The sequence below is a fragment of the Ictalurus punctatus genome, chromosome 13 (assembly GCF_001660625.3).
Source record: "Ictalurus punctatus breed USDA103 chromosome 13, Coco_2.0, whole genome shotgun sequence".
NCBI classification, from domain to species: Eukaryota; Metazoa; Chordata; class Actinopteri; order Siluriformes; family Ictaluridae; genus Ictalurus; species Ictalurus punctatus.
Window position 1 is genome coordinate 16,715,301 of NC_030428.2, and position 22,562 is coordinate 16,737,862.

Here is a 22,562-nt window from a genome sequence, read left to right on the forward strand (position 1 = left end):
ACGGACAACAAGAACATGCAGGGAACCTATGAAATAAAGAAACGATAAAGAAAAAGCGAGCTCAGAAGCAAATGATGCATGAGGTATAACCAACACCAGGCTGCTTCCAGATGTCCTGATTATTTGAATCAACGTGGAAGAGTCAACCAACAACTTGATTTAGATATTTATTTTGCAGTTAGGTGGCAAAGATAAGACACGAGTCATGAATTCTAAACTTACACAAACACAGATTGTCGGGTTAGGATACGAGTGGAAAAAAGTCAGATACAAAAGAAATGAAAAGGACAAAAAAAAAAAAATCTACAAAAGGGCAGTTATTAAAGGTAGATCCCTCCTTTCTCTGAGGAATTTCATTAGGACCAATCTTTATATAAACACTGTTAAGATTACAGTAGGATGAACATTCAGACATTCCAGCTCTCGCTTCATCAGTGCTTTGAGAGGAACTCTGGAGGCTGTACTTGGGCAAACATAATTATAAAAAAAGAAAACCAAGAGAAATGAAAGAAAGACAGAAAGAGAGAAGTCTGTGATGATGCAACACTTCCTTTCTAAGTCTGTAGGTATGACGGGCAGGTTTTCATTGCGGTATATATCCAACAAAGCACACTAACTGAGCATCATGTTTAAAATGTGATTTTTAATTCTGTACATGTAAATACATGTGATGACAAGGTATTCAGTGTTGATTGCTTTTCAGGTCACAATCCTGCACATGCTTCAAAACGGTTAGAAATCGGCAGTTCTAAACTTTTTTACGTTACTCTTGCCGTATGCTTTCACTGTACAAAGGTTTGTTGTTTGTTTTTTTTTCACTAGAAAGACAAGACCAGGGCAGACAAGAACCCAGCGCCGAGGTCTGCGCCTGACTCTGCCTGCTCCGGGATTCTAACCCTCAAAACATTTAGAAATGAATATTGGATTGTAAAATGATATATAATGATTCATGGTACAGGTTAGCACTTGATCATACAGTGAAAGAAAAAAGAAAAAAACAACAACAGAGTAACAAACAGAAAACCTGGGGACATTAGAAACAGTACAAGTAGCTGTTCCTGTAATATAAGCCCAGGAACTGAAGCTTGCTTTGAAGATGGCTGCCATCTGGACTACAGTCTCCATTCTCATTAAGAAGAGCTCGACTGCATAAACTCCCGTCCAGCTGGCTAATCTGAACTACATCACCCGGCCCAGTCAGAGTGCTTTCTGATAGGTCCCATTCCCTCTCCACAATAGGAGAATTCTTCATCCGTTCTCAAATGCTCACACTGTAACACAGCTTCAGGCATGCCAGTTAACTCAGCACGCATCCTGTTCCCTCGTAACTTCAATATTAGGCTTGTTTGGTTACATGTTCCTCCATCCAGAGCTAATCTGATGCATAGAATTTTAGAGCGAGTGTTATATCTGAAGAGTTAGATGTACGGACAGTGAAAAGCACACTTAAAAACACACTGCTTCCCATATAATCCATCAGTCAAAGGGTTCCTGCACACGTTTAAAAACCAAGAACGATGACAATAAATGATAACAAAACCCCACGAAGACGAGCAGAAAACGGGTGAGAAATGGAGAGATGGGTCAGTAAGGCCATGGTTGAAAATGAAACACGAGGACTAACTGAACAAAACATCCACGACTGCAAAAATTACATGAAGAAACAATAAGTTATTTGGAAGAGGAAAAAAAATAATAAATGTTCGTTTCTACTTGTCGGGATCTTTCTCAGAAAATCGGGCTCAATAATTAATGCCGTCTACTACTGCCTACAGTGCCAGTGTTCCCGCACTCACAGTCCACACACATGCACACACTTTTAAAGCCTATTATCCTGCAGTTTAATTAACACATTGTTAATTCTGCACTTAAGTGTTTGTTCAGAATAAAGTTATCCTTACAGCAGCTGTGCTGGATAATCTGTTACTATATCAGGATGTGGTGGGAAATATCAATAGCATCCCTCATACATATGCCGATTCATGCACACCAACATTCTCTCACCAAATTCACACACTCACTCACTCTCTCTCACACACATACACACACCTCGCAATTCCCCCCCCAAACCAAATCACAGATAGACACCAGAATGTGACAGCACATGGAGAGAAACTGATTTTCCTCCTGCACTTTATAGAACATTACATTAGAGGAGGGGAAATGACAGGAGGACAGAACTGGTTTGTCAGATAAAAAGGGCAAAGGGAGCTCTCCTAGCTCAGAAGTGTGCGAATCTCCTTGTGCATGTGACACAAGAAGTCCACATAAGAAGCCCCACCGCTGTTGTTTTTGTCCTCCACAAGGAAATGCTTAAAGATGAGCTCAAGTTTGTCTTCCTGCTTCACCACCACCAGCTGAAAAACAAAAAGTTTTTTTTTTTTTTTTTTTTAATTTTAAATCCGAGAAACATCAATATAGAGACTGTATATTGCACGGAATAACCAAAGTGGAACATGAAAACAAGTAGCGTAGGATAACAGTGACCGTAAGAAGTAGACGTCTCCAAGCAGACTTACCTTCATGTAGCGAGAGCGCTGTGTGCGGAAAGACTCGATAATCTCCCGCAGCCTCTTCGAGTATGGATTATCCAACATCGGCAAAGACGTCTACGGTAAAATACAAGTCTGATATGAACTATGTTCACAACGCATACACCATGCTATTGATGTTAGGTTAATGCAAGCTGTACCATGTTAGGATCGATCTGGCTGAAAGCAGGGGTGCCAAAGATGTTCTGGAGAAGCTCCTGCTGGGTGTTGACTCCCACCCAAAGGAAAAGGTTCAGGCCAGTCTCCAGAAGGTAAATGCCCCCCTTAGACAGTCTCTCTTCAGAGTCCCTGACTGCCACAGGCAGAGCATCACTCTCCACATCCAACTTGTGCTGCAGAAAAACAAAGCACCAACATCAACACTTATGGCTCTAGAATAATAAACATGTATAGATTTATATAGATATGTATAATGTACGCTAATGCATACATGGATTCATCAATAGCCAGAAATGTATTAGAACCATTATCATAATCAATGATAACCACAGAGAGATTAAGTTCTATTTAGGCAAAATTTAGCTGATCCCGTGAAGCAGTCAAGAACTTCACTACCGTTAATCCTGAGAATCATAATAATAATTTTATATATATATATATATATATATATATATATATATATATATATATATATATATATATATATATATATATATATAAAAAAAATATGATTATTTACTGATAATAATAATCATCACAAATAGCAGGTTTTTAGTTTACCTTTGTAATACTTTGTCTACTATTTAAGGGGGAAAAACAGAACTTTGACTCAAGCACTTGAAAAACGCATCTTTTGTTTTGGCCGTCTATCCACACAGACTTTTCAAAAACACTCTCCCAAGTGGATAGATTTCACTTTGTAGCGTGGACTGAGAAAACAGATATAAAAAAAAAAAAAAATGACGACGCTATTTTGAGTCATGTGACCCATTTGACTCAAAACAAACAAGATGGTGGACGGTGTTGTACTGCAATTGTGCCTGGGCAGGCTCTGGGTTACTGATCAGAAGGTCAGGAGTTCAAGCCCCAGCACTGCAAAGCTACCACTGTTGGGCCCTTGGGCAAGGCCCTTAGCTCAGTTGCTCAGTTGTATAAATGAGATAAATGTAAGTCGCTCTGGATAAGGGCGTTTGCCAAATGCCGTAACTGCTATCCACTTTGATGGCTCTGTTAAAGATTAATGGCACTTTGTGCAACCTTCGGATTTTTATATAAACGCCTGAGGGAAAGTGCCATACGTTTTTACGCATGTGCAGTACAGGGACGGAAGCGTTTTCAGACATTTCGCCACGGACGAGAAATTTTCAGAAAAACTTTCAACAAAATGGCGGTGTCGGAGAACGTTTTAAAATGACAATACAGTTTTGAGATCTATCCAGATTAATGTGGATATCGCCTTAGATTTTGGACTCAAAATCAAAATATGCTAGAATAATAATCTTCATCATTCAGTATGTAATCATTTACATTATCATTTTGTGTGTGTTCGGTACCAGCGGTAGTGAACGTGTCTGTACAAGTGTGTGTGTGTGTCTCACCACTGGAAGCAGCCGTGGGTAAAAGAACACATGGCTCTCTGCCACATCCATGGCGCTGACCAGCTGTCTCAGATACGCGCGATCATCCAAGGAGACGTCTGCTCCAGGGTGCAGAACATCACTCTTCAGTACACAGTTGAGATACACAGGAAGTAGCTTCATGCACTCTGGGAGGATCAGCTACACACAAAGCCACCAGATAATCAGAAATGTTCATGAGAGTAGTGCTTACTGCTATACTCTGTGAACAAGGGTTCAGCAGTAACACTGTTGTTAGCAGGAATTAGGAGAGCAGCTGTAGTCACCTGTCCAGCTGAAGATGGGCTAGCACAATTCTTGCGATAGCATGCCAGGATCTGGGCACACTGATTCACCAGACTGTCTCGAACATTCTTGGTAGGGTTGTTCAGTACACTGCGGTATGCTGTAAACAAACATAAAAGCAAAAACAGATTTTGTTACAACAATGTACAACATCTGCATGACAAATTTTAGGGACACGAATAACCCCCCCCCAAAAAACACCAAACATGTACCATCATCCGTTTGTGTCACATGATTTTCTCTCACTCACCATACTTAGCAAAGAAGTTGATAATGGTGTCTGTTTCACAGTTTCTGTACAAGTCAGCCAGCTGTGCACAGCAGTTCACTGCCATGTTATGGATCCGCAGTCGCCGTTGACCACCACAGCTGGTGTATAGTACAGCACACTGTATTACACACACACACACACACACACAAGTATGGTTACTAAAAGGCACAAAAGAGGCTTAACATTAGTTGTCGACACTTTCTCTCTCCCAAACATACCTGGATGAGTGCGCCAGTCTCCTCACTGAGCTTGTCGTCATGTTTGAACTCCACTGTGATGGTTTTGTCACAGTCCAGACACGCCAGCTCGACATCTGTGGTGTTGCTCATGTAGAATGAACCTAAAAAGTCTGTGGCCCGGATACCTGGCAGCGCATGATACAAAACACAGATTCAAGGCTGTGCCAAATCAATAAAAAGCCACTACTTCATTTTTGTGACGAACGCTTGACATTGCAGGTGTAAGGATACAAATACACAAGACATTAAAAACTGGACTAAGGCCCTGTTCACACCTAGCATTAACTTGTGTCCTGGGTGATGCATAACTGTTAACACCTGGCATTAAACTGCGTCTCCACTGACCCTTTGTGATCAGATTTCATACATCGTTTCCACATGGAGATGGGCTGATTAATTACATCAGATTTATTACATCAGGCTTCCGCTGCATTTACTTTCAGGCAGAAATGTCCTGCTAATCATACCTCCGGTACCGGTATGTACGGTTTCAAACGTTTTAATTGTGTGGTCTGCTAACGAAACTTAGAAATGAATGAGAGATGAGATGAAAATTAAGCTGTGAAAAGCAGCTGCTTTCATTTCTACTGTATTAGCGTTGCCTTTATCCATAGCCTTAGTGGCAGAGCGCTAGGGCTGCAGCAACTAATTGTTAAAATCGATAATAATTAGGTATGCACCAAATGTTCGGCAACGGAAATTATGCGACCAAAATAGCAAAAAAAAAAAAAAAAAAAAAAAAAAAAAAAAAAAAAAAAAAAAAAAAAAAAGCATTTTCGGTGTTCGGCCGAATAAGTGAAAGGGCCGAATAAATTTGACCGAACAATGACGCGTTTGATGACGTGACAATATAGCCTAGCAACCAGAGTGAGACGCGCGAATGTCACGACCTCGATGAGGGGGTGCGCGCATGCACGAGCTACGTGCACGAGCTACGTGCTCTTCGGAAGTTTGCTGTGGACAGTAAACATGCGTGGGCGTGTGTTTGTTTTGTTTCTGTTCCGGAGTATTCGGTCACGTCGTGAGACGTAAGGGAGTAGAGTACGGAAGAAGGTAAAGATGTATTTATTTAAGGGCAGGCAGACAAATCCAAATCGTAATCCAAAAAACGTAGTCAAGACAGGCAATGGGTCGGGCGATCGGCAAACAGGCATAAATGGAGGAAAACCAGGAATCAAAGTCACGGTCACAGAATACAGGGTCAAAACACAAAACAAGAAACATGAACTAATACTATGGACTGGGAGCGGAAAAAACCAGCAGGAACTAAATGAACTAATCTATAGTTTAAACTAACTAAATCTATCACGGTACATAACATTAACAAGGCATCTAACTATACTATATCTACTATAATACTCCGCGGGGTGTACAGGGACGCGAGCGGTATATATCCCCAATACAATCAGCCGTATAGAACCCAATAGAACCATTTTTTGCAATCTTGTCAATGGACGTTTTTGCTGTAGGCTACAGAGTGTTCCATTCTTTCAGCAGTCAGTTATAGACCTAACATAGACTATTCAAGGAGGGCTCAAAGATGACCACATCACAATCTTTTTATTTTACTCATTTATTTATTTAAAGTTACATTGTGCCTTGTTGGTAGCCTATGCCTGCTGGAATGAAAAAAAAAATGTTCAGTGTTAAATAAATATTTTGAAATTGTAGTTTTTGTAATTGATTTTTTTCTTTGAAAAGCAAGGCAAAATAGTAAAAAGCACATTTTTGACTATTTAATTTATACAATGGTGAAAAAAAAAGGCAAAATAAATGGAAAAAACGCGAAAAAACCTGTTCGGCATTCGGCCAAGTTTTTCATTATATTCGGTTTCGGCTTCGGCCAAGAATTTTCGTTTTGGCGCATCCCTAATAATAGTTGATAATTAAAATAATGGAAAACGAATTTTTATTATGGATTAGTTGGGTCTGTGACATCATGCGAAAAATGTGAAAAACAGTAGAGGTCACAGAGTGAGCTGCTGCGGGAAAAGTGCACGATCCGGGTCGTCCAAAACAGGAGAATGTTTTATATTAAGCGCTTCTAAGAAACTCTTAAGTGTATTAACGTGGCTTGTCGTGTCAGAAGCGGCGACAGATGCGTGTGACATATAACATGTTCCAGACATGTTTTCTTCAGCACAGAAATAACATTTTTACCTTTATATCCTTATCTGTACATGTTAGAAATTCACACCAGTATTTCCATTTTACATAAAGACTCGTCCTGACAGCGAGCGAGTCTCCATTAAACTTCACTGAATGAGTCCACACACACATCAATAAACAGCGCGCGATAGAAAGGAAACGCAATAACTCTGACTGAAATATTCATTTTGATCAAACATGATGTTTGATGCTATATTTAGCGATATTATAAACAAATTATGTAATTCACAAAAAAGATTCACAAAAATCTGTATTTTTCCGTTCCAAAAATACAAATGAAACACACACACTTGGTTGTCAGTTGTCCTTAAAACTACGGCACTGAAAATTGTTACCAAATCTTACTGACATTCCAGCGTGCCTTACACAGTGAAAGATTTATCATTAGAACCAAACACAAAGACGTTCTAATACTTCCCATCTCCAGTTAGAAAACTTTTAGAATAGAAAAAAAATACCCTGACCATTAAATTTAAACATGGCCTGTTTAAATTTAGGCCTGTTAGGATTGAAGTCAATTTGCTCCGTGTTCTTGCTCGAAGATACAAATATACTGTATATACAGAAAAAGCCTGTCCCACTCACCAGTGCTTGTGCGGACCCTCATCACCGCATCAAAGCCCACCTGCTTCTGCACATCGTTCCTCAGATCGTTCAGAAACCGCTCCTGGTCAGACTGGGCCTGACACACAAACACGTGACTGCGTGACTAAACATATTACATCACATAATTTACACTAAAGATCCAAACTACTATTTGCAGATCCAGCACAACAAAAATACAATTATTCCAGTCACCTGGAAATAGGTGTATTTGTAGATGGAACCTCCAGTTGAAGTGGGTACCACCCCTAATGTTGCCACGTCTACATACTGATTAGGGAACAGGAAGAGATCCACACAACAGCCCTGTGCCACACAATCTTTCACCAGGTTAGCATAGAAGCTCACTTGGGGCTGGAATAATGTCTGAGAAAAGAGAAGAGGCAGTGACATTTCAGAAAATATCTTTAATAATAAACAAAAATTATTATAAGTTCATGCAAAGCTCGGTGATACTAGAATAGAGGTGCTGCATCATTTGAATTAAGGAACTGGTACTATAACAAGCGAGCAAATAAGACTTTACCTTTTCTTTGTCGGTGCCCACCAGTTTTTTGTCTTCCCTGTTCTTCAGCTTGCCTGGAGCTTCAGCGATGGGCAAAGAGGTATGGAAGACAAACAGCTTTCCAACACAGTCTGCAGCCTGAGACACACAGACCAGCCTTCACATTAATCTTTTACATGCAGAATAAAAACGCGGGCCATTCTGCAGTCTACCAGCAACAACGAGCAATAATTTCATAGCAAAATCAACCCCAATGAGATTAAAGCTACTGTGTTCTACAGACATAGAAAAAGTCTTAAATACCTTAAGCGCTTCCAGTCCAGCTTGGATAACAGGGCCAAACACTGTCTCCGTCTCTCGTGTGTCAGCAAACATCTCGGGGATCTGATCCAGCAAACTGAAGAGAGAGAGAGAGAGAGACACACACACACACACAGAGTGAGAGAGGAAAAAAAAAACCCATACCATAGATAATAGAAGCTTATCAGCCAAAAATAGCCATCAGTATTTATTTCTAACAAAATACCAAACTAACCTCTCAATGACAACCCTGGACTCGGAGACATTGACAAGGAATCCATCCAACAAGGGTACAAACATGTCTGCCACATCTGAGACCACCATCATCTGAGGTTGGGCCAGAGAAGCCTTTACATTATAGAAGTGCAGCACTTTGTTGTAGGTTACAAAGCCTACTCGTATATTGGAATCCATATCAGGGTTCTCTCTAAAAAAGAAACACCGCAGTATTTGAGACAGTGAAGCATCAGAGTGACTGTGCTTTACTCAATGGTGAAAGAAAAATATAACTGTCCAAAATAATAACTGAAACTAAAAGGATTACGTTAACGGCTCGAAATCTGTACCTGGGCAAATAGTCCAACAGGCTTTTAAGCTCCTGGCATACAATCCTCACCATGCCACTTTTCACAGCATTGTATGACACATCAATTAAGAAGATGAAGGCTGGAGGCTGAGGAATCTTGTTGTTCTATAAACAAGAACAAAAGATACAAAAATAAAAGAAGCACATAATGTACACTACCAGTGAAAAATTTGGAGACACTTGATTGAAATGTTTCTCATGATCTTAAAAAAAACAAAAAAAAAAACTTTTGATCTGAAGGTGTACGATTAAATGATTGAAATCAGTGTCGTAGACAAAAATATAATCGTGCCAATGTATTTATTTCTTTCATTAGAAAACTCCCATTTTATTTACAAAAAGATTTTTTTTAAATGGATGACTTGGAGCAAAATATTCCAAAAAGCAGCCAATAAGAGTCCAGCATAGGTGGGAACTCATTTAATACTGTTTAAAAAGCACCACAGGGGGGTTCCTCAAGAAATCGGTTGAGAAAATGCCAAGAATACATTTCTGGAAATTCTATGCAAAAAGGGTGTCTACTTTGAAGATGCTTAAAAAAAAAAAAAAAAAAAAAAAAAAAAAAAAATCCCCAAAATAAATCCAAATAATTTAGTATTTTATCACAACAGAATTCCCATAGTTCCATTTGTGTTAATCCAGCGTTTTGATGACTATTACTATAATAAAATGTGGAGAAAAAATGAAAAATAAAGAATGAGTGTCTAAACATTTGACTGGTAGTGTACAGTACTGTAATCGTGTCTGTACTTGCTAATTAGTCATTCCTTACGACCCGAATGCCTACCTTACAATAATCCACTGTGGCTACAAATTCGTAGCTGCCCAGGGACAGCTCGGGTCGGTCGTAGCAGTCTACACGCTTCCCTGTGTGGTCCAGATGCTGGAAATAATGGGGAGGCACTAAAACAGGAAAGAGATCAAAACACGATGACACAGTCAGTTAAAGATGTCCATCCCCTTGAGGCAGACATGTAGGTCACACCTAAATCTCATTTACTTCCAAAGTCTACCCACAGACTCACGTGACACAAAGGACAGACTTCTGAAATGAACGTTCGTTTGACTAGAACCCCTGATAACTAACGCATTAATAAAAAAACGTGACTCACCTTCCGTGACACAGTTGCAGAAGCTACACTGGAAGCGTCTTCCACCTTCTATGAACTGCATGTAGGGACACATGTAAGCCTTACAGCGATTACAGCGAATAGGACCGCTTTCCCCATGATCCACTATATAAGGAGGATTCTGAACAAAAAACGTGAGACAGCTGGTTAATTCTCAATGCAAGATTAAACAGTCAAAAGGTTGAGACACTGGGCCTCATTTATCAAGTCGGATTATCAAATGCATTTATGCATAAGTTATTCGTAGAAGCATTTACATTAATTTGGTATTCATGAAAATCCCATAAAAATATGTGAAAAAAAAAAAAAAATTTGTATTCCATTCGTGCTCCCGAGCATCTGTAAATTAAATAAACCTCGACTTGATCGACTTCAAATCATATAATGTACATGCACTTTTATATCTGGAATATACTGCTCATTTTTATTTACATCCTTTAGCAGACGTCCTTATGGAGATTGACTTACAGAAACGCTTTTGGAGTCTATACATCCTCATGCTAGTTCACTAGGTCGGGGACGAAGTACATTTTGTGAAAATAAGCCGTTTTATATTAATGGCATTAATTAAAGAATATAAAAATGCTTAAAAAAAAGGAGACACCACAAACCTATAAATATAGAATTAAAACCAAACAGTGAATTATGACTAAATAAACGGCGGTGTATAAATGGAGGACGGGCTGGTATGGCTGTACGTGACTGTAAGCCGTAAACAAACGCCTTAGCTGACGGATGATTTTATGCTGTAAAGAACAATTAAGCATTTATATTGGTATAGCAGTAAGGCAAAATAATTTCCATATCTGTTTTGCAGGATTTAGCTTTATATTGACTGTTTCGTGCTCACAGCAGTCTGTGCACGTGAACTTTTATGAAGTTTTGTGGGCATCAATACATGCAAATCAGCTGTGCCATGCACATGATTGCCAATCGTATGTAAATTACCATTCATACAACATACACATGCAAGTCTGAAGAAAATCAGCCTTTCTGACTCTTTGGTGAATCCAGTGGAAATGTTTTGCTTGGTTTGGCCTATACAAACATTCACACACAACTTTACTAAATGAGGCCCAACATCTGCGATTGAACAAACATTACTACAATTACAGCTTAATTATGGCTCTAACTGACGAATCAATAAAATTCAGTAATAACAGTCCGCAGTGAATTTCATTATGAACTAGTTGGTCTGTGTTAGGAAGCACACTGTGGTACGTAGTATTTTACACCATGCCACAAACTGCATTAACTAGCTTATAAGTAGCTAGATCTATTTTAAAAAAAAAAACAAAAAAAAAAAACACACAAATGTAATTTTCTTAATGTGCACAATATATTTTGTAATACATGCTGTGTGTTGTCATCAAGTCAGTTTATATGAAGTTGATCACCAAAAGAGTCAATTCCCTGGTTCCAGGCAGTGAAATCTAAAACTAAAGCTTTGCCGTTGAATAGGCAAGCAAAATGAATTTAGTACCTGAGAGTTTAGGACATTGTCAATTTGACAGGTAGGAATCCCATTTCCCATTTATTGAGACCATTAGTCACACAGTTATATTGTGAAGGAAGGCCTTGCCTCAAGAGACTGTATAATGAAACAGTGCCTCACCTCATCTGGAGGCAGAGTAGCCAGTGGTTTGATAACTGCAGCCAGCGGCACCTGGGACTGTTTGGCCATGTCTGAGGTACATGGCATGTTATAAGCTGTGCAACGGATGAAACGTGGACTCGCATTCCCTTTAAAAATACAACACACAATATTCAGCACTTAAATCCAATACCGCAATACAAGACACTTGCATGGACAAGCAGCATAGAGGACTGTGTTACAGTGCTTGGCCACATGCAAAATAGAGTCTAATAACACCCCTTACCTTGATCTTTAACATGGAAGTTGGTAGTGACGAGGGGTGGGGCTTGACCTCTGACCCCAGTGACAAAAGGCTCATTGCTTTTGTTTGCCTTGTCATCCTCAATCACCTGAATCTGAGAGAGCAGTGACATATGATTGGCCTACGTACACACCTTTCAAAAACACAATATGAGAATGGATCATGCATATGCACAGACACATAAACCTTGCACTCAGCTAGTAAGTCAGACATGCAAGGGCTGAATTAGCATGCAAAGACAGAGGAAGGGGCTAGATCGGGTGAGCACCAGTGACCTACAACAGGTGTAAAAGCCAATGTTCTTAAATGCAACTAATTTCCTGTAGGTCGATTGCTAAGCTACATGAGTTCTCAGGGCGAGGCTGATCACAAAACCTACAAAGAAGGGGTGTTACAGTTTTCAAATTTTAAGGGCATCATAACCTAGTCAAAAAAAAAATAACAGTATCATGGTAAAAAGTATTAATTGACCATATAAAACCCACACACGCTGGTAATAAAAATGAAAGGAAATCTTAAATAAGAAATCCACATAAAAGTACCTTTGATCATTTTTATTCGTCGTACATGATCAGTATTCATCACATCAGCGTTATAAGCTCAGTCCGTACAGGATTTCGCCAAGTTTTTGTGACTGTTGCGGTCAAAAATGCCGTGCTTTTCTATGGAAAACTACTTCCATCCATCGTCTATACCGCTTACCCTACAGGGTCACAGGGAACCTATCCCAGGAGGCACTTTGAACATGCCAATCAGCCTACCATGCATGTCTTTGGACTGGGGGAGGAAACCAGAGTACCCGGAGGAAACCCCTGCAGCACAGGGAGAACATGTAAACTCAGGGCACACAGGGCAGCGACAGGAATCAAACCCCAAACCCTGGTGGTGTGAGGCGAACGTGCTGGAAAACCTGAATTCATGGAATTGCAATTGCACAAAATTGCTATGCCCGGTCTCTCACGTTAATGTTTGTTGCTGAACGAGACCTTTTAGCTGAATGCACCTTGCGCGGCATGTTGTGATGTGATGTCACAAATCCGCTGAAAATCTGCGGCAAGTTTGAAAAATTGCAAGCTCCTGCGAATATTGTGGAGTTTCCATGATTTTGCGTTAATTACTGTGATTGCAAAATCCTGGAGGGTCTGTAAGCTATAAAGTAAGGCAGTGTTCTGAGTAAATAAATAAATAAAAGTCCATCCAACTAGAGCAGCAGTGCACAGTGCTGCTTAGCCAAAAATAGATCATTTTTCCTCATTTGGTTTTGTTAATCTTAATGTTAAGGTCATGTTTTTCTGTATGTTAGACAAAGAACATGCTTTGGGGGGGGGGGGGGGGGGGGCAGCAGAGGTAGCATGCATGTAATGCATTTACAGTAGAGGATTACACAGTCAGTGGGCTTTCAGTACAGTCCATTACCCATATGTTGATAAAAAGTAATCACTGCCGTTTGATTTAAGGCGAGTCCAGAAGGTAGGGGTTTGTGAATTTGATTTGGTACGACACTGTAACACCCATACTACAAAACTACACAATGCATGGCAAAAAACTAAGCTAGCTGAAAATGGGTGACTAATGTTTATGTGATCAATCGATAAATATTATCTAATCTAATCTTCAATCTGATCTATTACACAGTTAAATGATTAACAGCTGTAGAAATCACAACTGAATAGATTGACAGTCAGTGGGGTTATTAGGAGATTGGCTGAGAGGAGAACAAGGACTAAGGAGAAAGATTAGGGTTAGTGCAACAACACAGACATGCAGAGAGACACTGGGCACTTACTGGGCTGGGAATAGCGTCTGGGTCTATTCTATGTCTTGTTTTCTGCACAGGCGGTATGTCAGAGGCTTGCTTTACATTTAACAATTTAGTCCAGCAAGATTAAAGAGAGGAGGAGAAAAAAAAAAGCCAAAGCAAAAACAGAAAGAGAGCAGAGAGAAGATAAACAGATGTGTAACCACAGTTACCTCTGCTTTCAAGACTAGAATAACAATGATTAATTACTGTGTTTAGAAAGCAATACCAGTGAACGTGGATGCAAATATTGCCAGTCACACATGCAATATTCAAGCAGAACAATTTTTTTTTAAGCCTTAAATCTCCACTGGATTTGCATATCTGTTATTCCGCCATGGTGCATGCATGTCAGACACAGGAGACTCCAGAGCATGGCCTAGCTTACACAAACCATTGCACATAGCTGGAACTATTACTCTCGGTAAAGCAATAAAATACCCAAGACTACAGAACTCTGTGGATGTACGTGTTTGAATAAAAAGAGTAGAGAAAATTGAATACACGGTGGGGTAAAAAGACAATGGACATACAACATACAGTGAGTGTTTCACACAATGTGAAACGTGTAATAGACTGTGTACGTGCGTGTGCTGCTGGACTAATGTGTATGTACCGGGCTGGGAATGGAGTCCGGGTCAAGTCTCTTCGCTGCAGGAGGAGGGGCTTGTGCAGAGGGCTGAGCTCCGTAGCCTTGCTGCCCAGAATATGGTCCACCATAGCCAGGCTGAGGAGCTCTCACTTGCCCAAAAGCACCTGAATGAAACACACACACATTACTGTCATTAAGATGACACATATACAGTGAACAATAATGAGGTGAGGTGAAAACAGCACAGACGTCATGATTCTCAGATAGCGCTTCAGTATACTGTAGAATAAACACACATACATCTCTCTCATCGAGGTAACATGACGTTTATTATCTTTGATCAAATGATGGATCAAATGATCCATTCTCTTGCCCATATAGGATCTCCTGGAAAATGTCAGGGCACTGGAAATTTCCATGCACTATAAGACCAGAAGCTAATGTTCCCAAGTGTCAAAGTAGGACACGAGCTTGAGACCTTGACAATGCACAGTGAGCCCATGCTAAACCCGGAGAACACACACTCTGATAAAGAACAAAACACAAAAGCCGTGGTCAAATAAATATCGTCCCATATGCAATTCTGATATAGTTATTGAGTGTGTGTGTAATTCATTAGACATTATACATCAGTGCTGCAGATCACAGACCATCATTATGATATTAGGCCTTTGACCTTAATACTGCAAAGTCGGGTTACCATTTTTATTACATTTCTGGTAGGATTTCTAAGGATGAATTATCAGGACATCAAAGAATTAGATACATTCTTATGAAGGCATAACAATTTATAGGGTCAAATACCACAAGAACTTCTTAACAAATCGGGTGCTTGTGCTTTAATACATTTCAATAGAAACGCTTATCTGAATTTGTATCATCATCGGAAAGTAAATTTCCAACTGAAGCATGTGGCCTGCTAAAGCGCAATCTAAAACGTTCAACTCTAGTTCTAGAGTCTCACAGGATGTGCAAATGAAAAGTTTGAAATTCAAAAGTCTCTATTAATTCACATTTCTGCATTCAAAATAACACCTGAGAAACATCTGACTATATACACTACTGTGCGTGTGTGTGTGGCCAGAGGAGAGCCATGTTCGACTGCTTTTGCCTGTACACTACACAATAATATTTTAAAAGTGAAACTAAACATTTGAATGAAGAGGGTGATTTCTTTTTAATGTGTATTTAATGTGTTAATTGTAATTTTCGAATGTTCAGTCGCATGCCTTTAACTCTGAATTTCAGATTCAGATTTTGGCAAAATCACAAAATTCAATTTCAGTTTAAATTGAATCAGATGGTATGATACAAATTTAAAAAGAATAACGTTTAAACGAAGACTTTTTTTGCACTTAAATTCAAATTACTAATGGAATGATTCCAACTCCATACTCCAACAACTGCCCTTCACCGTCACCGTTTGATAAATGTGCTAATCTAATTTTAAAAGGAGCAATAATTGCCCTTTTTGTTCTTACAGTTACAAAATGTAAGCCTTATGTTCCAGTTGTTCAATATAAATATTCAGGCACTCACCGTTCTGCTGAGGTGGATAACCCTGCATCCCTGGCTGTGGTGGTGCCATTCCGGGAGTGGTGGGTCCATGCAACATCCCGGGTTGTGGAGGGGTCACATGATTCACTTGGGACATAGGAGGCCCCTGGGAGGCCATAGGAAGCCCCTGGGAGGCCATAGGAGGCCCCTGGGAGGCCATAGGAGGCCCCTGCATGCCTGAGTGTGGAGGCCTAGGAGGTGCACCTGCTTGAGGTGGAAATCCAGGAGCAGTGGTGGGTGGAGGAGGACCTGAGTGGAATGGAGAAGGCTGTGATGCAGGGGGCATGGTTGTTGAGTACTGGGATGGCGCAGAGCTCGGTGGAGGCCCTCCGGAGAAAGCTGAAGGCTGGGAAGTGGGAAGGGGTGCTCTAGAGTGAGTGGCCTGCACTGATGGAGGTGGGCCTCCATACAATGCAGCAGGGCCTGTAGGTGGGGCTGATGAAAACTGAGGCTGTGAAAGAGGAGAGGCCTGACTGAAAGTCTGCTGTGAAGCCAAGGGTGGAGGAGGGAGCTGGGTAGGACCAGGTGCAGACGAGAAAGGTGGGGCTGTAGCTGGGAATGGTTGATGAGCAGGAGGAGCTCCGTAGTACGACTGAGCTGGTGTATGTGGCGGACCCGAGGTGGGCGGGGGCCGAGTGGGGACAGGAGCCGTGGGAACAAAAGAGGATGGAGGAGCTGGAACAGGAGCCTGGGAGATGGCAGGTAGAGCTGGAAAAAAAAAAAAAGAAAGAAAGGCAGAACACCAATTACCACCTGTATTTATCCACAGTTCTATTGAAACTGTAGCCGTTTTCTATTTCCAATTATACCACGGTCGGCCTGAATACTTGATTCTGATTGGCTGGAAGGTGTGCGTTCAAACCATTGAATCCACATGTAATAATCACCGCGCTACATGAATGCGCCGCCTATAAACAATTGTAACCATACAGTAGTAACATACGGTTACAGTGGCATACAGCATTTAAACTCACTGCTTCATTAGAGACATGGGGAATTCACACACGCACACATCCCTTTCTCTCTCTCAGATAACTATTCATTCTAATTAATTCAAATAAACGTGATCTTATCACATTACTTTATCCATGCATGATTTACAGATTTACAGCAGGCAGAATTCTAGATCTATTGACCCGTATATAAAATAACTAAAGGAAATTAACTGCTACTTTTTTTCCTTTCAGTCAAATTTCACAAAAATCATGTAATGCACACCTAGCTGTAGATTATCCCTTGTCCTGTATACAGAGCCACTGTATTCTATTTTATGTTGCATCGTGGGGGCATGTTATCTAGTTCCATAGCATACACATACAAAAAAAAATGAACTGAGTAAGCCAAAGAGTATTTACCGTAGCCCGGGCCAGCTGAGGAGGGTATAGTGGACCCAACCTGCATGCCTGCCATCTGATTGGTCACCTGCTGCATAGTGGTGGGTGGTGCTCCAAACTGCTGGGGGTATGCAGGCTGAGGACCTGACAAGCTCACTGATCCTTGAGTGTACGGCTGAGACGCAGATGGCCTATACATTAGAAAGGGAGGGGAAAAAAAAAAAATACATTAAATGGCAAATCAGAATTTAACACATACTAACTATGCAATCATGACCGACAAAAGTAAATAGCCTATTCATGTTCATTTAAGCACCACAGTCTGTTCCCTGCCCCCTGAATGAACACGTTGGTTCATTTCTATGGTGAGAAGGTGTGTTGAAGCAGGAAAAAAACTACACAATGGCTTCTAGGACTGGAGTTACAAACCTCTGGTTCAGAAACTTCATCAAAAGCAACATGATCCCTAATACACTGTGGGCGTGTTTGTTAAGGTGCTTCTCAAGATAAACCTACAGGGATCAAGTTACTATTCATATTCATACAGAACATGGGGGAAAAACAGCAACTGGCATTCGTATACATCCTTTCCTCATTGGTCACCTGCCAATTCTCCCGTCATACAACAGCTACCAACTGGAGGATGATGAAGGCTAACACGTGCTTCCTCCAAGACATGCATCAACCGCATCTTTTCAATGGTTGTGTCACAGGGCAGCACAACACACTCTAAGGAAAGTGTTATCTGCCGTCTTCCATGATTGAATACATGCTCATGATTGACTACTTTTGCTCTGATTGACAGGAGAGAAAGTCCCACACAGTACGCAAGGCCAATTTTGTTCCCTTGACTTCTTGCTATGGACTCCAACTCACGATCTCCTGACAACGATGCGAACACTTTTCTGTTGAGCCACTCGGGAGCCCCTATATAACATTTTACTCTGAACTGTCAATATGTACAATCTCCTGAGGGGTCAGACAAATCTGACTTTTAATAATACTAACAAATCGTTCAAAGAAATGCTTGCATTTGAAAACCCAGGCTTGGGGGAAAGAGTCTCTACTGCTGACTTAAGCCATTTAACTTCTGCACTCAAGTTCGGTTCCATAAAAAGAGTTTTTAAAAAGACATCTCTCAGCAGGAATACACGAAATCTTGACCTTTGTGGAGGGGCACCCATAGAAGGTGGTCCATTCTGTACTTCACTCTGCCCAAACTGTGAATAGGGCTGAGCTGCAGACACTGGGGGTGCACCAGAGGTGGGGGGTCCTCTCATACCTGCAGAATAACGAGAACAGTAATTTAGAAATTCACCTGAACTTGTATACTGTATATGACGGGTATAATATATTAAAAAAAAAAAAAGAAAATAAAAAAAAAAAAAGAAAAGAAAAAAAATCTTTAATGCCATTCGTTAACAATAATGTTCATTCTATTAAAAAGAATAAAAAATACACTTGAAATAAATATGCTTCAAATGTGCTACATTTTGAAGAACATATTTAATATGAAATCAATTAATAGAACAATTGAGAAATCTTAAGATTTGTTCAGTGTTCTTTATATTACCAATAAGGAAAATATTTTTATTCTCAGAGATGGATGTGGGAGAGGCAAAGTAAGGAAACGAGAAGAGGAAAAGGTAAGGGAAGAAGAAGAGGAAGAAGAATGTGAGTAATTGTTGAATGTGAGGGACAAACTGGGTGACAGTGTCCACTTTTGACTTTTAATCTCAGTATAAAGGCTAAAATGAAATCCTGCCGTGTCTGTGAGCCTGCAGGTGAGACATGATCCAGCTGTCCTGCACTATACACTCAGTAGGAACCAGAGGGAACAGTGAGAAGGACAGCCTGCCAAGCATAATGAAAACAGTTACCTAAGTCAAGAGGAGAGGAAGAGGACAGGTCAGAGACTAAGTTTGCTGCAAGAGCCTTAGAAGGAAAGCTTGCATAAGGAGAATATCCTGAAATACAAGAGAGATAGCTGTGAAAACTGGGATAGGCAAAAAACAAAACAAAAAAAACACACATTTGTGAAAACAATCAGGAGTCAGGGGGAAGGATGATTCAAACTCATCAGTGCTTGTGGATTTACTCGAGACCTGAGGCACTAGTATGATATATAAACTACTAATTAAAGAGAGTTTAAAATCTTATAGATACCCTTTAATAGATAATCGTGTATGAACAGTTTAAGTATTGCTAGTTATTCACATGAAATCAGTCTGTAGATTTACACAGTTACCTTGAGGTGGGCCTGTTTGGTAATTAGACGCAGGTCCGTTGTACGGAGCATACGGACCCACATAACCCCCGGGCAATTGCTGACCCCCATAACCGGAGTGTGGGTTGCCCTGGTAGCCAGACTGTGGCTGTCCGTAAGGAGAGGCCATGTGAGGTTGCTGGTTGACGTTCATTTTCAGTTCATCCCTAAGTCTGAAAACGAGAAAAGAGAGCACTGAGTGAGAGGTTGGACTTGTTGGACACTAATTACTAAAAGACCTACATGCTTTCTAACTTGTTAACATTTTATTCATTTTTACTAGACCAGGATTGTCCAATCTTATCCGCAAAGGGCCGGTGTGGGTGCAGGTTTTCCGTCCAACCAAGCAGGAGCCACACCTGAGTCCACCTGTTTAATCAGTTGAGCTTGGCTTTCAATAGACTCAGTTGTGGCTTCTGCTTGGTTGGAATGAAAACCTGCACCCACACCGGCCATTTCCGGATAAGATTGGACACCCCTGTACTAGATGATAAAAAAAAAAAATCTGACCAGGGTTACTAAACCTGAAAAATCGTGGGCTTAAGATGAAGAGCAAAAACACTTCCTCTTCAACAATAGATATTAAAAAGTAAAAACAGATTTGTTTGTGTACATGTTGACTCAAACCACCAAACAAGCAAATTATCATCAAACACAGAGTTAACATGCACAAGGGGAGCATCGGAGATAAAACCTGCAGGTCCAGTGCACACAGCTGTTTGAGACGACACTGCAGTCGGTGATTTTAAGCTTCTTTCAAAATCAGTGTCTCCTGTAGTATTTGTGTTGTATTAAAACCTTGCCACTGCATATCTTGATACCTCATGCTGAGATGGACTCCACAATGGTCAAAAAACTATTAAAATATCAATACCGTGGTTCGATCATAAGCGTTGAAAGCAACTAAACCCAGTAAGCGTCGTGTGTCCATCACTGATGATAGACTCCGTGATGAGTAGCACACCAGCACCGACACGACATGGACTTCTGAATAATTCAATGTAATCGACACCGTAACATTGTACAGTGGCCAGCGTGCGTAACGCTTCGCTGACTGACATCATATGCTGGTTACGACAGTTAAGCAGTGACATGGCATAACCGCCTGCCTTCACATAACGTTTGGTTGATAGGGCATGTGGGTTTTTTCTTTGGTTTGTTTTACATTTAGAAGTAGGTTTATTGCAGATGACCAATAACAAATAAATGTGCATGTTATTCATGTTTAAAAATGAATATGAACTGAAACTAATAACATTGATTAGATATATGATAGGATTTGGCAATAGGACAATATAATATTTTGATTAGAGATATCTCACATCACATGTGGTGTCAGGACTCCTGTTGTTACTTAGTCAGTGCGTTTACATGGACAACAATAATCCACTATTAAGCCGATTAAGACAATACTCTGATTAAGAAACTACCATGTACCATAACGAAGACGAACTGTATGTTGATACGGGATGGCGTGGCGCGGTGACGTAATGATGTGTGTTGTTAATCGAACTATGTTCTATAACATGTAAAACGGGAACACGAGAGGAGTATTCTAAAAGCGACTCATGTAAACACCTTAATCACAATATTGTCTTACTCAGAGTAAGGTCAATAATTAGATTACTGCTGTCCATGTAAACGTAGTCAGTGCGTTTACATGGACAACAATAATCCAATATTAACCTGATTAAGACAGTACTCTGATTAAGAAACTACCATGTAAACAGTTTTTTTTTAAATGACATTATTCCGATTAAAGTCATACTCAATGTAAACACAAATCGAATTAAGACATGTGGAGTATTCCTGTTTTAGTCGCATTATCGAGGTGTATTACTGACATGTACACACCTTAATCACACTATTAACGCCGTGTGAGAGTTTTCACCGCATTTTGCGACAGGACACGTACACACACACGGCAGTGCTCAACCGTTTTACGGCAAACAAGAGAGCAAGGCTGCGTCCCAAACCGCGTACTTAGCTACTATAGGCCTATAGTAGGCGAAATACATGTATCTCGGCTAATATATATATAACGTAAGTACGCGGTTTATGACGCAGCCCACGGCTTCAAACAGTCGTCTATTTGCACGTATAGCATGACAAATAATTAACCGCACTTGAAGCGTTCGTAAATTTTTTAAATAAAAACACCCAAAACTGTATACAGTACCATAACGTAGATGAACTGTATGTTGATACGTGAAATTCTGGCGTGGCGTCGGGAGGTAAATACGTGTATAACATGTAAAACGGGAACATGAGAGGAGTATTCTAAAAGCGACTCATGTAAACACCTTAATCACAATATTGTCTTATTCAGAATAAGGTCAATAATTGGGCTATTGCTGTCCATGTAAACGTAGTCTATGTGAGCTGTAGATAAACCCTAACCATAATCATGTAACGCGTAGCCATGTTACTGAGCCGGTTAAAGATAAGCAGGAACACTTGGCCTTAACTTGCTAGCAAACTTTTCAATCAAGACAGCGAATAAAATAACACGGACTGTCTTACCAGCTAATGTTCACGACACCACATACACTAAATAAATAAGTAATATAAAGCTAGCTAATGACAAAACGAGTCAAGATCGTCGATACTATCTAAAACCTGTTAGCAGTAACGCTAACGTTAGCAAACCTGTTAGCCCCGTCTAAGCATTAGACATTTGCCACTTACCTCCGAACTAGACAGATGTGTAAATAACTGAACCGGCAGGGAAACTGCTCCTTTTACTCGATCACCGAGATCTACTCTGTTTTTTTGTTGTGAAGAAAAGCACAAACGTCACCTTCCTGAATCTGTACCGCCACTAGCTGTCGTTAATCTCTTTCTTCCACCTCGATTTCTCCAGCCCGTCGCATTAGCACCGCGGTGACATTCGCGCCGGA

At 40.4% G+C, this 22,562-nt stretch overlaps 1 protein-coding gene across 5 annotated transcripts; it reads right to left on the reverse strand.

The window, feature by feature from the left end:
- Window positions 1–623: 623 nt before the first annotated feature.
- On the reverse strand, window positions 624–22,552 carry sec24c (SEC24 homolog C, COPII coat complex component). Of its 5 annotated transcripts, none has more exons than XM_017483687.3 (25): window positions 22,463–22,552; window positions 19,645–19,835; window positions 19,277–19,363; window positions 18,561–18,678; window positions 17,418–17,587; window positions 16,045–16,770; window positions 14,530–14,669; window positions 13,902–13,970; window positions 12,098–12,209; window positions 11,833–11,960; window positions 10,200–10,338; window positions 9,875–9,990; window positions 9,068–9,192; window positions 8,737–8,928; window positions 8,505–8,598; window positions 8,223–8,339; window positions 7,892–8,062; window positions 7,679–7,775; window positions 4,904–5,049; window positions 4,665–4,803; window positions 4,396–4,514; window positions 4,091–4,270; window positions 2,693–2,884; window positions 2,520–2,609; window positions 624–2,357 (listed from the first exon to the last, which is right to left on the reverse strand). In XM_017483687.3, the coding sequence occupies exons 2-25, from the start codon at window positions 19,814–19,816 to the stop codon at window positions 2,217–2,219; spliced, it is 3,780 nt and encodes a 1,259-aa protein (XP_017339176.1). In that variant the 5' UTR covers window positions 19,817–19,835; window positions 22,463–22,552; the 3' UTR covers window positions 624–2,216. The 5 variants fall into 5 exon arrangements, with proteins under 5 accessions (XP_017339176.1, XP_017339175.1, XP_017339178.1 ...); XM_017483686.3 differs by having other exon boundaries at window positions 22,351–22,533; XM_017483689.3 differs by lacking the exon at window positions 19,277–19,363 and having other exon boundaries at window positions 22,351–22,532.
- Between the last annotated feature and the right edge of the window lie 10 nt (window positions 22,553–22,562).